Source organism: Pelophylax lessonae (assembly GCF_965119305.1).
Source record: "Pelophylax lessonae genome assembly, chromosome: 4".
Classification (NCBI taxonomy): domain Eukaryota; kingdom Metazoa; phylum Chordata; class Amphibia; order Anura; family Ranidae; genus Pelophylax; species Pelophylax lessonae.
In genome coordinates, this window is record NC_138771.1 from 431,236,637 (window position 1) to 431,251,736 (window position 15,100).

The 15,100-nt window shown below is 43.1% G+C and overlaps 1 protein-coding gene across 2 annotated transcripts in view; it reads right to left on the bottom strand.

The window, feature by feature from the left end:
• Positions 1–15,100, bottom strand: part of FCHSD1 (FCH and double SH3 domains 1) — a 196,590-nt gene that overhangs the window by 38,351 nt on the left and 143,139 nt on the right. For both annotated transcript variants that reach the window (XM_082252779.1, XM_082252778.1), the window contains 2 exons: positions 8,576–8,680; positions 7,317–7,478 (listed from right to left, as the gene is read on the bottom strand). In XM_082252779.1, the coding sequence (XP_082108905.1) occupies positions 7,317–7,478; positions 8,576–8,680 (267 nt within the window). The remainder of the gene's footprint in view (positions 1–7,316; positions 7,479–8,575; positions 8,681–15,100) is intronic.

Consider the following 15,100-nt stretch of genomic DNA (forward strand, 5'->3'; position numbering starts at 1 on the left):
CTGCCATCAGTAGTCACAATCTGTCTGTGGAGTAGTCCATTCTAGACCTCTGCACAGGTTGTACCGAGTCCGCCACCACCAAAGGGATCTCTTGATCTTCGAGGGCAGGGAAACTCGAAAGTCCAAGGCATTTTTGCTTAGTAGAAAAAAATCCTAAAATGGACATTGGTGGAATCTTGCCCAGGGAACTGGGGAAAACCGGATGTAATAATAAGGCCCACTACCTGAGAAACTTCCCTTAGTGAGAGACCAATTGCCCTGAAGCTTTGATGCTAAAATCGGTCCATCTTTAGAAATTTTTCCCCTGGAAGAAAAAGCTTTCCTTTCACCAAGGCGATCTTGTACCCTTAGCTATGAGACTCTCTGGGATGGAATCAGGCAGAATTTGTCTTGTCGGTTGATCAGCCAATCCAACGCCTGAAGAGGATTCTGAACTTTTCAGCTCCGCTGCTAGTTGGTGATAGGATCAGGCTATCAAAAGTAGATTGTCCGAAGAAATGATCGTGTTCGCTCTCAAGCATAAAGGGAGCTAGGACTTCTGCTTGAATTTTCGTAAAAATTCTTGGTGCCGAAGCAAGGCTAAACGGCAGAGCCTGACATTGGAAATGGCATACCTCTGAGCCCATCTTGACTGTCAATCTAAGAAATTTTGAAAAATCGGGTAAATCGGAACATGGAGATACACATCTGAGATCCAGCGTAGCCATAAAACAATTCTGATACAGCATCTTACCGTAAAATCCATTTCTCTGATGTTCACTGACGGACACAGCTCCTGATCTTCTTTGGGTTATACTGTCCCCTACAGGAGTAGGACACTAGGCAGAACAAAAAGTCTGCCTACGCCTATGGGCAGTCTCAGGGGGTATACTCCCTCTCTGCTATAGTTCCCCAGTTTTGTTACAAGCCGTGTCAGAAGAAGGCCAACTCCACAGAGGGGTGGGTGCTGCGTCCATCAATGAACATCAGAGAAATGGATTTTATGGCAAGTCAAAAACCCCATTTTGTCTTTTGTTCATTGACTGACACAGCTCCTGATCGTCACCATGGGGACGTCCCAAAGCAGTGTTAAACATGAGGGGTGGGATCAGCGAAAAATACATTCCCAAGGCTAAACTATAGCCAACCAGGTAAACAAGAGCTCAACCAAAACAACTGGAGCCCACCTGAAAAGAACAATACACCCTCAAAGAGGATCAGGTCCTCTAAACAGCAGCCTGCGAAACATTGCCGCAGATGCCAACACATCCACTTTAAAGAACTTTGTGAAAGTGTGCACAGACGACCAGGTGGCCGCCTTGAAAACCTGCGTCACTGACGCCTGATGAAGGCAGGCCCAGGAGGTACCGAGCACCCGAGTAGAATGCGCCTTGAAAGGGAAAGGAGGAACCTGACCCTTGATGGAATAGGCCTAAACCACCGTCTGAGCCATGTGTAAATGGTCGCAGAGGAAGCATACAACCCTTTCCGAGGCCCATCTGTGAGCACAAATAGGGAGTCTGATTTCCTAAAAGACTCGGTAGCTGCCAGGTACACCCCAATTGCCCGGACCACATCCAAGGCATGCAAAGCAATTTCCTTCAAAGGTTTTGGCCTGGGACACAGGGAAGGCAACACAATGTCTTCATTAAAATGAAAATCAGAAACAACCTTTGGAAGGAACGACGGATAGGGGCGAAGAACCACCTTATCTCTGAACCACCAAGGTGAATGACAGGATAAAGCTGTCAATTCTGACAACCTGCACGCAGAGGTGATACCAAAAAGGCCACCTTCTGGGACAGCGTTAGCAGGGAAATCTCCCAAAGAGCCTCAAAGGGAGGGTTCTGGAGGACTGAGCACCAAATTTAGGTCCCAAGGCGGTAACGGAGACCGCACTGGAGGAGCCAAGTGCCAAACTCCCTGAAGAAAAGTACGGACCAGGGAGTGTGTGGCCAAGGGCCGTTGAATGAAGACCCCCTAAGGCTGACACCTGGCCCTTGATAGTACTCAAGGCCAGTTTCTGCTCAACCCCCGTAGAAGGAAGGTCAAGATCAGAGCCACCGAAAGAACGAGGATAAACCCCAAGAGACTCACACCACGCAATGTATGTCATCCATGTACGATGATAGGGCTTCCTAGAAATAGATTTCATAGATTTTAAAAGCGTTGGAATCACTGACTCGGACAAACCTCTATCCATCAGCACCTGGCGTTCAACAGCCAAGCTGTCAAAGCCAGCAACTGTAAAGCAGCATGGAAGATACAGCAGATCCTGAGAGGAAGCTTCCAAGGAACATTGGCGACCAGCCGCACCAGATCGGAGTACCAAGCCCGGGGAGGCCAGTCTGGGGCCACTAAGATGACTGAAATCCCTTCTGCCTCAATCCAATGTAGAAGTCTTGGCAGAAGCTTGAGCGAAGAAAGGCATAAATCAGACAATACTGACCCCACAGGGCCACCAGCGTGTTTTTAGCCGCAGGGTTCGTCTGGCTGAGTTAACCAATGCAGCGGATCTCACTGTCACCTTGACTGACTCTGCCGAGGCATCCGCCAAATAATCTACGGCTTTGAAAAGCAGAGGGAAGGATTTTATAATCTGTTGTCTTGAGGTCCCGGCTGACAGGTGTGACTGATGCTGGGAAAGTCAACACAGATTTCTTGCAACCCAAGTTGCTGCTAAGGCTGGTTTTAGGCTAATAGAGTCTCAGGCCCTACAAAGTAAGACATCACCCCTCTTGTCCATGGGGTCTTTCAGAGCCCCCATATCATTGAAAGCCAAGTCCAATTTTTTTTTTTTTTTTTTTTAAGAGATCTTCGAGACGGGTGCATCCAGCTTTGGCACCTAATTCCAAGGTTGAGATGCATCTTCTTCAAAGCTAAACCTTCTTTTTAAGCCCCCAGAGTAAAAAAAAAAAATAAATAGATAAAAAAAAAAAAAAAAAAAAAAAAAGGCACTTTCCGGGTTCTGCCATTCCAATATATCCACCAGAGAGCTATGGACTGGGAACACCTTCGACTTCTTAGCATAAGACCCCTCATACATTAGGTCATGCTTTGACAGCTGTACCTTTTCTTCTTCAATCTCCAAGAAGTTGTAAATGGCTTTAAGTAGATTGACATCAAGAGACAATTTGTATCTTGAGCCCCTGGAGGAGTCACCCTCTCTTAAATCATCCTCTAAAGCCAAATCTGCCTGCGAAGAGGCTTGGGATCTGGGATCCTCCACTGGGTCCTCTCCTTCCCCCCCTGGGTGGGGATAGATATAATAGGTACTGTGGGACCCTGCATTTTCTCTATCAAATCTTTAAATTATTTAATGGTTGAAGCAATTTCATCCTTGACTGATGTCAGAATCTTGTGACATGCGGTAACTGATTCTTCTTTTACCAGACTATCCACACAACTACGGCATAAGGGCTTTTCCCACGTAGAGCTTATGCCTAGCTGCACAAACAGCACATTTCCTCTTGGGGGCCGCCACCTTGGTCTTATCTTAGGCTTTAACCTAAGACAAGAGACAAACCGCATTTGAGGCCAGGCCTTATCCCAAAAATACCACTGTGCAGGATTAACAGCCAAAAGTGTCCATGACGGCTGAGACTATCCCTATAGCCCATAGGACAGTAAAAGAAAAAACATATCCCAGGTGCAAGCCAAAGAGACCCAATCCCCAGCTTACCTGAGAGGAGCTGGTGCCTGCCGCAGCAGATTCTCCTGCTTGTGAGGGAACAGGGAATGCTGCTTCCTGAGCATTTTCTTACAGCCTTGCTGGTTCACACTCTGGCACCAGCAGCCTGATTTCCTGCTGTCTGCACCCATTTAAGAGGCCTGGACCACGAGCCTCCGCTGAGGACGTGACCTGGCTGGCCCGTTTTGCTTATGCAATTCCCAGCTACCAGCGTGGAAGGCACAGGAACCGCCCCAACGCCGAAAGTGACACTAGCCAGCATACACAGGGGGAGCTGGGACTTAGCCTTCCCCTCTCCCCAAGGCTGAAAACAGCAGGATGCACAGCCCCACTCCACTTCCCCATGGAGGGATCGTGCCAGGCAGAAAAGGTACAGCATATTTTTCTTGCAGAAAGCGCCACAGCCAGCCTCAGACCTAGAGTTCCTCCACGTGCAACCTATCCTTCAGGAGGAAACACTAATACTGAGGTGTGGGTCTGGAGGACTGACTTTTATTTTGATTGGGGTATGCGTTTCCTGTCCGTAGGGAGGAGCCCCAGGTCTCAGAGGCTGTTCTGGCTGACGATTGGAGAAAATTTATTCGCCCCCACCCCTACATTGGTGGTACTGCCACAAAACATTAATACCCCCATCCCTCCCCCACATTGGTGGTCATGGAAACGAATGTTCACCCCCCTGTGACGAGACCCTTGCTCGCTCTGTCCGCTCTCCCGACACTCCTCTGTTTCTAGTCAGTCAGCTTGCAGATTGCATCGTCTGATGGTTCGGTCAACCAAGGATCCGGGATCCGAACTACAGCTATGTGCTGTTCGGAATCCATTAGAACAAACACCAAGCAGGCTGTATGTAAGTTCAAACAGGAAGACAATTTATTGGAAGAACACAGCACACTTTTATACAGAATTTGGAACATCCTGCCCCCAACAACCGCTTTCCTATTGGTCAATTGTAAAGTACCTGCAGTTCCCATTCTGGTCCTCTCCAGACATGCAAATGAGGGCTCGAAAATGAGTCAGTAGTGATTGGTCAGATAGCTTGACCAGGAAATGCAAATGAGGACTTGAAAATGAGTCCGTAGTGATTGGTCAGATAGCTTTGACCAATGCAAGGAGACAGAAGCCCCAGGGGCAACCAATGTACATAATAGTCACAGAACAATGGTTCCCTAACGAGCCCTCAATACACATTACTCTGTGTCAATACCTCCCTTAGCAGACAACAGGTGCGGTCATTAGCACACCTGACAATAGTTGAATGGGGAGCCACCTTAGACAGTCCGGCTCCTCAGAACTTCCTGGGATGACCATATAAGGAGTGGACTTCCTGCTCAGAAACCTCATGGCAAAGGGAACAATTGACCTTGCTGACAAAAATGAAGCAATTCAACCCTTCACCCATCTGTCCTTAAATTCCAGTGATGGTGAACACCATCACACCCCCCAAAATTGGTTGCTTTGGCAGAGACCGCCATCACCCGCAATCCCTTTCCTTCCCGAATTGGTGGTCATGGCAAAAAATGTCAACACCCCCCATCCTGGCCTGCACTGGTTGTCATGACAGTGAAAGTAAATGAGCCCTTGCTGCTTTTAATGTGAAATCATTCATTCATAAATATCCTCAAAAATCACAACAATGACTTTAGTTGGTTTCTAACAGAAACCTGTGCTGTGTGGGGGCTGGCAGCCTGACATCTGTTCTATATATATATAAAAAAATAAAAATCTATATATTTAGTGCCTCTTGTGAATCTTGAAAATTCCCTACTCTAGTGTGCCTATAACTACAGAGATAAATGGGGGTTGATTTAAGCATGCTTAAGCATAGTGTCCATTTGGGTTTTGGCTTTATAAAGCGGATTATGCATAACTGACAGACAATTTTATATCTGTACTCAGAATCCTATTTATATATCTTGTAAAAATGTAAAAAGTTACTGTTCCTGTGTAGTTGCTAGGAAGGACATGCCGATTAAAATTAGATTTTCTACTAACACTTTTATCCCGCTCTATAAACAGAATTTTATAGAATCAGACAAATGTTTACACTGCCAGGCTTATGCCAAGACAAGCATAAAACATTCTACGAAATATCCCATATGAACACTGAAGTGTAATAAGAAATATATCAAAGGAGACACCTAGTGGCAGCTTGTGGCATTGCAAAAGTACTACAAAAAGGCAAACACAACATTCTCACAAAAGTAATATTCTCTATTCTACAGGATTTATATAGCACCAACAGTTTGTGCAGCACTTTACAACATGAAAGCAGACAGTACAGTTACAATACAATTTAAAACAGGAGGAATCAGAGGGCCCTGCACGCTAGTGCTTATTATCTGAAATCCTATAAGTATTAGTAGCAAAGTGTATTTGCTAGAAGGAAATTTATTGAGGAGACACATGTAATGTGACATTAAATATAAAAATTGAGTTATATGAAAAATCTTTCAATGTTCCTTTAGATAAAATATTAAAGCTAAACAGGGCAGCATATCCAGGAAAAAGTTGTGGCTGTTTGTGGAGTTATTTGTTCCTTAACACTGTCAACTTTCCGCCAACGACTCTATAGACCAGGGGTGGGGAACCTTTTTTCTGCCGAGGGCCATTTGGGTATTTATAAAATCATTCGGGGGCCGTACAAAATCATCAACTTAAAAATGTGCCTGTTATATTTTAACATTTAATTAACTCACCCCTAATGTGATGGCTGCAACTGCTTCTCTTTGGTGAGGTGTGTGATGTTAGCTGGTATTGATGATGTTGCTACTGGCAACTGGTTTTCCAGGTTTGCCCCCATCAATGCAGAGTGATGAGTGCCCCCATCAATGCAGAGTGATGAGTGCCCCCATCAATGCAGAGTGATTAGTGCCCCCCCGTCAATGCAGAGCACATGGGGATTAGAGCGCCTCCTGATTACACACAGAGCGGGTTACTCTGCTTACCCGGTGCGGGCGCTCTCATACGAAGTCACGCCTCCTGGACCGACTCCTATGATAGACGTTACCACTGTGCTGTCTATCATAGGTAGGAGGCGTGACTTTGTATGACAGCGGCCACGCCGGGTAAGCAGAAGAACCCGCTCTGTGTGTAATCAGGAGGCGCTCCCGCTCCCCCTCCCCTTCCGGAGGCAACCCAATGGCAGGGCCGGATCAGATGGCTTTGGGGGCCGCATACGGCCCGTGGGCCGTAGGTTCCCCACCCCTGCCATAGACGAACACCATCAACACCCTTTAGCCTAAAATGACTGATTATATCAAACAAGATGCACAGAAAGACTGAAAACTTTATGAGCCTGTAGAGGGGATGAGCATAAACAGCAAAAAAATAATTTTGTAGAGGTAATTTAAGTAGATTTAAGTTCCAGAAAAACAAAAGCGATAAAGAAAAAAAAAAAACCCACCTAATGTCCTTATGTGCTAGCTAGCATTGGCAATGGCATCTGTACATCTGAAAGATTATCGGAAGTACTGCAAGAACTGACTAGGCTTAAAGTTCAGCATACTTATGGCCACCCTGACAGTTCTTAGATTCCCATTTAGATATGGCTACATATGTACATATTTGTGAACGATATTGGTGGTTTTTAGCCAAGTTTGCACATAGTTTAGGATGACACTGCCTAAGGGCAATATACAGAACTTACAGTGGGTGACAAATCTCCATTAGACATCCGGGCTTCGCTCAGGCGTCGCTCTTGCTCGAGCTCTTCATTTGCCAGTGTCATAGCACCAGATAGCCATGTGTCGACATCCACTCCGACCTGGCGCAGCAACTCCACCCGGGCATCTGCTTTTACCTTACTGACCTAATGTATAAGAAAAGGTCACATATACTGTATACCGATAATGTTACTGTGTTAACAACATTGCCAAAAAATGAATAAATGTATGTATGCATGCATACAGTAATATATATATATATATATATATATATATATATATATATATATATATATATATATATATATATATATATATATATATATCTCTATCTATCTATCTCCATACATATCCATACATATACACACTGTATATATATTCCTTTTAGGGGCTTCACAGTTTACAGAAAAGTATAGGACAGAAGATAAAAACATGTAATATTGCTGCTCATCAGTCCTTAAATGCAGTGGCTGCACTAAATTTTGCTGCAAGTACAGTAAAAGCTTTTTTGATCCTGCTAGAAATTCAGGGTTCTTGTCACTTCTGCACTGAAGGGACATCTTAGTCAGCCTAATTCTTGTCTGAACTACAAAACACCTCCCCCTTTGTAATGGAGATGATTGGGGAGGCGTTTGCAGAGAAATAGCAGCAGTGCCATCCTACAGAGCAGCCTAGAGTGACAATGCTACTACTCCATATATACAGTACAGTGAGAGAGCATTGACAACTCATGTAACTGTCATGATCAAATGAAATAAAAAAAAAAAAAAAAAAACACTCCATATGCACTATAACAATGTTTTTTGGGGGTTTGTATATATTTTCAGGTATAGCCATTTTGCAATCCCCCTGTTGCCAATAGCCTGGACTTTGAGAAACAACAGCTCACCCATTAAGCCTAAGGTTTCCTCATGTATGGCTTTTTTTTTTTACAAGTCACAAAGTCTTGTGGGACAAGAAGCTCAATGCTACCCTGCAGAACATGCGATGATCATGCAGCACTCAGAAGGCAGTGGGTTGTATAGAATTAAGTTTTAAGCTGCAGCTTTAACCCAGTTGCTGTGTTTCCTGTATAAAACATACACTAAATGTCTCCCTGCCGTGTGCCCAAATTAAACATGAGGACAAAAGCAAGATGTAATGCATTTTAACATTAGAAAACATGTTTTTTAGTACCAAAATGAATGTCTGAATGCTACAGTATACTGCCGATGACTTTGCAGCATAGAATTTATAGAAATACCTCAGCTTTCCGCACGCTCTCCTTTACTTCCTCCATTTTTAGATCCATGCTGGGCAGCTCCTCTTCAGCAGCATTTTTCCTCCTCACTTCCAGTCTTTGCAGAACCTAAAAGAAAAAAAAAAAAAAGCTTTGGTGGAACTTAAATTTACCATTTTTTCATCATACAGTAATCTACATAAAATGTCCATGTAAGTGAATCCCCACCTTACACCAACAGATATCACTACATGATCTACATACATTTAGGCATGGGTTTTACATATTACATTGGTAGACCAGAACTTGTGCTAGTAGGGTCTGAAAGTAGGATTGTCCAATCTATCTCCCCAGATCAGCAGGCCCCATTTACAACCTTAAGGCTAGCAATATGCATCACCTGGGAATTGGATGTTTCAGCCCTTGCAGAATATGTCCAACCATTGTGGCTTAAACATTCAGGCTGGCAGGTCAAGTGTGTGTATTTAAAGTATATGTAAAGCCAACCACTCCCTCCTATTTTGAAAACAGTAGGAAATGATTAGGCTCCTGTTCAGTTTTTTCCTGAATGTCCTTAAGGGAGATTTCTCTTCACTTCCTGTTGCAGACACATAGCGGGAAGCAAGAGGTTACATAGTTACATAGTTAGTGAGGTTGAAAAAAGACATCAGTCCATCCAGTTCAACCTATGATGTGTGTGTGTGTTTGCTTTTAGCCGTACATTGTATACCCCTGTATGTTGTGGTCTTTAAGGTGTCCATCTAACAGTTTTTTGAAACTATCAATGCTCCCTGCTGATACGACTGCTTGTGGAAGAGAATTCCACATCCTTACCGCTCTTACAGTGAAGAACCCCTTACGCACTTTAAGGTTAAACCGCCTTTCCTCTAGTTTTAGTGAGTGGCCACGTGTCTTATTGTATCTCCTTTCTCTGAATAGTTTGTTCCTTATGCTCGGGTCGCCAGTACAGTATTTGTACATTGATATCATATCCCCCCTCAATCGTCTCTTCTCCAGAGAGAATAAGTTCAGGGCTTGTAGTATCTTCATAGCTGATGTCCTCCATCCCCCTAATTATTTTTGTTGCCCTTCTCTGGACTTTCTCCAGTTCCAGCACATCCTTTCTGAGGACCGGTGCCCAGAACTGGACAGCATACTCCAGATGTGGCCGGACCAGAGTCTTGTAGAGCGGGAGAATAATCTCTTTATTTCTGGAGTGAATCCCCTTTTTTATACATCCCAGTATTCTGTTAGCTTTGCTTGCTGCGGCCTGGCATTGCATGCCACTGCCAAGCCTGTTGTCTACCAGTACCCCTAAGTCCTTTTCCATCCTAGACTCACCCAGAGGTTCCCCCCCTAGCGAGTAGCTTGCTTTCTGGTTTCTGGCCCCCAAGTGCATTACTTTACATTTTTCAACATTAAATCTCATCTGCCATGTAGTTGCCCACTCCGTTATTTTGTTCAGGTCCGCTTGCAAGGTTTCCACATCCTGCATAGAAGATATTGGCATGCCTAATTTAGTATCATCCGCAAATACTGAGATTGTACTAGATATCCCCTCCTCTAGATCATTTATGAATAAATTAAACAGGATTGGTCCCAGGACAGAACCCTGGGGGACCCCACTTTCCACACCCGCCCAATCCGAGTACTCCCCATTAATCACCACCCTCTGTACTCTCCCCTGGAGCCAGTTCTCTATCCAGGTACTCACCTTATGGTCCATACCTATCTTCCTTAGTTTGTACAGTAAGCGTTTGTGGGGAACGGTGTCGAAGGCCTTTGCAAAGTCCAGATACACCACATCCACAGGCTTACCTTTATCTAGGTGGCAGCTCACTTCATCATAGAAGGTTAATAGATTGGTTTGGCACGAACGATTTTTCATGAATCCGTGCTGATTAATACTTATAATACCGTTTTCATTACTAAAGTCTTGTATGTGGTCCCTTAACATCCCCTCCAATATTTTGCAGACTACAGATGTTAGGCTGATCGGCCTATAGTTACCCGGGATATATCTCGGCCCCTTTTTAAATATTGGTACCACGTTGGCTTTTTTCCAATCAGCTGGCACCATACCCGTCTGTAAACTATCCTTAAAGATCAAGAATAATGGTCTGGCAATCACCTGGCTGAGCTCTTTAAGAACCCTCGGGTGCAAGCCATCCGGTCCCGGGGATTTATTTATGTTAAGCTTCTCTAGTTTAGCTCCAAGTCTATCTTCTGTTAGCCATGGCGGCACTTCCTGAGGTGTATTATTTAGTTCGGCCTTACAAGCTGGGTTCGTGTAGACCCCCGATTCCTTTGTGAAGACTGAAGAAAAGAAATTATTTAACACTTCCGCCTTTTCTCTGTCCTCAGTGGCCATTTTTCCTTTATCATCTTTTATGGGGCCAATGTGTTCTGGCCTCGCTTTCTTACTGTTTATATACTTAAAGAACTTCTTGGGGTTCTTTTTACTCTCCTCCGCTATATGTCTCTCGTGTTCTATTTTAGCCGCCCTGATTTCATCTTTACATTTCTTATTACACTCTTTATAATGCTTAAATGCTGCCACTGACCCCTCAGTCTTGTATTTTTTGAAGGCCTTTTCTTTAGCTCTAATATACATTTTTATGTTGGAGTTTAGCCACCCAGGGTTTAGTTTTGTTCTTTTAAATTTATTTCCCAGTGGAATGCACTGGCCCACCCCCTTGTTAAGTATGCTCTTGAAGCACTCCCATTTTTCCTCCGTGTTCTTTGTTCCCAGGGTTCTATCCCATTTTATATTTTCTAGCAGTGAGCGCAGTTTAGGGAAATTGGCTCTTTTGAAATTCAGCGTCTTAATATTACCCTTGTGTTTCCTATTACTGTAATTAATACTGAAACCAATTGACCTATAGTCACAGCTCCCTAAGTTTTCCCGTATTTCTATATCTGTGAGCAGGTCTGCATTGTTGGTAAGAGGTGATCTCAAAGGCAAGGGATAACCCCTCAGATAGCTGTCAAAAAAGTTTTCCTGCTGGAAGATCTCATCACCTATTCTTGAAACAAAATCAGAATGCTCAATCTCCAATCACTTTCTATCCCTTGTGGAGATCAGTCAGGTCTGCATAGGCTGGAAAAACCAAAAGTCATACAAATGTCTTCCGAACAAACCCTTAATTGGCCAGATCAGTGAATCAGGTTTATAGGTATAGTTACTGGATTAATGTATTGCCTTGTGAATGAAGAGGATTGTTTTAGATCAGTTAAATACTGACTGAGCCAGCCAAAATGAATGACTGGAGCATTTGGGCAAAGTCTGACCTCATTAGGTCATCGTTCACCAACTCTTCCCAGACTCTGCATTGTCATGAGTGATCTGCTCCATTTTATGTTCATCAGCAATGTCACATGGCCTGATATTTATAAAACCACAGATTAAGAATCTTTAATTTCTCCAAAATCCTTTCATGCTTTCCAACATGGGTTGACATGCTTTCCAACATGGATTTAAACTGTTTAACAACAATTTCAGCACCTGTTCTGACTACCCAAAGCTGCCTTCCTGTGCCCTTGGATATATGAGCTCTAGTGCCTCTATACAAGGTCAAAAAGCCTCAGAGGCATTAATGGGTGGTTTAGACAAACCACATGAAATCAATACCTGTACTGAAAGGAAAAAAAAAAAAAAAAAAATGAAAGGGGCGGTTAAGAGCTGGGGAAAACCGATATTACATATGGTAAACAGATGACAAGAACAGATGAAAATGCTGTCTTGCGGGAATAATTCTCCGGTACAAACACAAAAAGGGGTCACATTAATAGGTAAAATATATAAATGCATAAACATATGGCGCTCCAAGGAAACAAGAGAATAATTAAAAAAAATGTATTTGGAATCGTTAAAACAAAATTAAACAGTATGCAAACCATGAATGTATTTAGAATCATTAAAACATGAAATTTGGTATGTAAACCTTGTCATAGCTGAACTCTAGGCAGATTACAAAAAAAAAAAAAAAACTCTAACAATAAATGCATCATTAACTGTTTTTCAAAGCAAGCAGTGTAAATATCTGAATAAAAGTCTTACAAGCTCTGGGAAAACAGAGCTGGATTAAAGGGGAAAGAGAAATCCATTCATGTGCTTAAAAGAATGTGGATAACAGGGGGTGGTGACAGAGGAGGTCATCACTGTGCTCACCCTCCTTTGACTGTCCATTACCAGGCTGGGGTAGGTCAAGGCTGACCTGGGTTCAGAGTAAGCAAATTGATAGTTACGGACCATCATACCGAGGACATCTAGTGTCAGAAAAAAGTACTAAAGCAAAATCTTTGAATGAACCGTAAATATTGGCACAAACGTTGGTTTTGTCATAACATCTTTTAATGAACCATTCAGTGTCATGTTTGGGTTTTAAAAACTTATACCAAGTTGAATGATCAATAGAAAAATGTTCCATTGCAGCTTAAGCCCTTCGATGTGGTGGTGACATCCGTTTTTTCCCTCCCCTGGTATTTTTTCCTTAACTACAGAAAAATACCTTGTTGATCTTGCCAGAATTCCAGTCTACCTGTAACTTCCTGTTTATGGAACTGAAATCCGTATTAATCAGCACTCCCAGCTACATCTGTAAATTACAAAACTCCTCCTCCCTATGTAATGGAGAGGAGGCATTTTTAGTCCAGTTTAGGAAGCAGCCTAGGGCAGCGTTTTTCAACCTTTTTCCCGTCAAGACACCCTTGGACGATCCCAAGGTGCCCCCTTCTAAAATTTAATAAACCAAACATAGTTTTACATAGCAGCATCCACACGTAGGACACCCAATATTATAGAGGATTTATTATGTCAAAGAAAATACACCTTTACACACTGGCACCGATTAGTATTCCAGCATTTCTTCTCTTTTTCTACCCCCCACGTGGTTACCCTGACCCCAAGTGCTGACAGAGGGATGGGGGTGCTATGTAGGTGCTCAATGTCATCATCAACCAATGACATCAGTGGTTGTTAAGATGCTAGCGGCTTGCCTGCACAGTGCCCAAAGTTGTAATTGTGCACAATGAAAACTTGTGGTTTTGTGTAACAAAAAAGCAAGCCTGATGCACCTGCTGACTTTTACACAATGTTTGGGCAATTTTTTTAGGCATTTTGCCATGGTACCCATGGCAAAAAGTGTGTTACTGGTAGGATCACTAGATGCAAATAAAGTCAAAATGCCTAATAAGGAAACCGATACAGCCACCACATGCAAGGACTGACCAGCTGCAATATATAAAATGTATGCTTTTTTGTTTAGAAAAAAGGTAGTGTAAAGAAAAAAAAAATAAAAAAAATAAATAAATAAAAAAGGGGGGGGGGGGACAGGCAGAATTTTTAATGCAGAAGATGCACTTTTCATGTACATTAAAGTTACCTACCTGCCTGTCTGCCCCTGTAGAGCGAGCTGCTCACTGTAGAAGTTCGGCAATGCCAAAGCTGACTGAACTCCCATGCATGCATAGGAGGGATGTCATACTGGCCCGGTTAATGAAAGCGGACAGCCACAGATACTAGGAAGCCGGCTGCTCGAAGAGATCAGTGGCTGGAGGGAAGCTCCAGGACGCTGCATCGCTGGAGCCAAGGTGAGTATATTTCCGCTTTATGTATTTTCCAACATCATGTTCGATCTTTTTGAACCAACACCTTTCCTTACAAAACCTCGTGCTCTTCCTGCTATGAATGTCTTTTAACCACTTTAGCCCCAGCCCTATTTCGGACACTTTTTGTTCACAAGTTAAAACCAGTATTTTTTCCTAGAAAACTACTTAGAACCCCCAAACATTATATATATTTTTTTAGCAAAGACTCTGGAGAATAAAATGTCGGTCATTGCAAAATTTTTTGTCACGCGGTATTTGCGCAGCGGTCTTTAAAACGCCATTTTTTTGGAAAAAATTTGAAAAATCACATTTCACTGCATTTAAAAAATACTAAACAGTAAAGTTAGCCCATTTTTTTTGTATATTGTGAAAGATGATGTCACGCCGAGTAAATAGATACCAAACATGTTACGGTTTAAAATTGCGCCCCCCCGTGGGATGGCGACAAACTACGGTCAATAGAGATCTCAATCTGCGACGCTTTAAATTTATTTAACGGTTACCAGTTTAGAGTCAGAGTGTAGCTCTTTTTTTTTAATTATTGCCCACGCTCTGGCGATCGCGGCGATACCTCACATGTGTGGTTTGAACAGCGATTTCATTTGCGGCTCGACTTGCGTATACGTTTTTATTTGTGCGCGAGCTAACGGTGACGGGGACGGCTAAATTTTTTTTTTTTTTTTTTTCCTATTTATTTTTTCTTTTTTTTAAACTTTATTACAGGTTTTTAAAAAAAAAAAAAATCTGATCACTTTTATTGCTGTCACAAGCAATGTAAACATCCCTGGTGACAGCAATATGTCGTGACAGGTACACTTTATGGAGGGATCGAGGGTCTAAAAGACCCTAGACCCCTCCACTACACTTCCCTGTATGCAAAACGCCGAAAACGGCATTTTTGCATACAGCCGTTTTTCAAATCTGCCGCCTTTTGCAGCA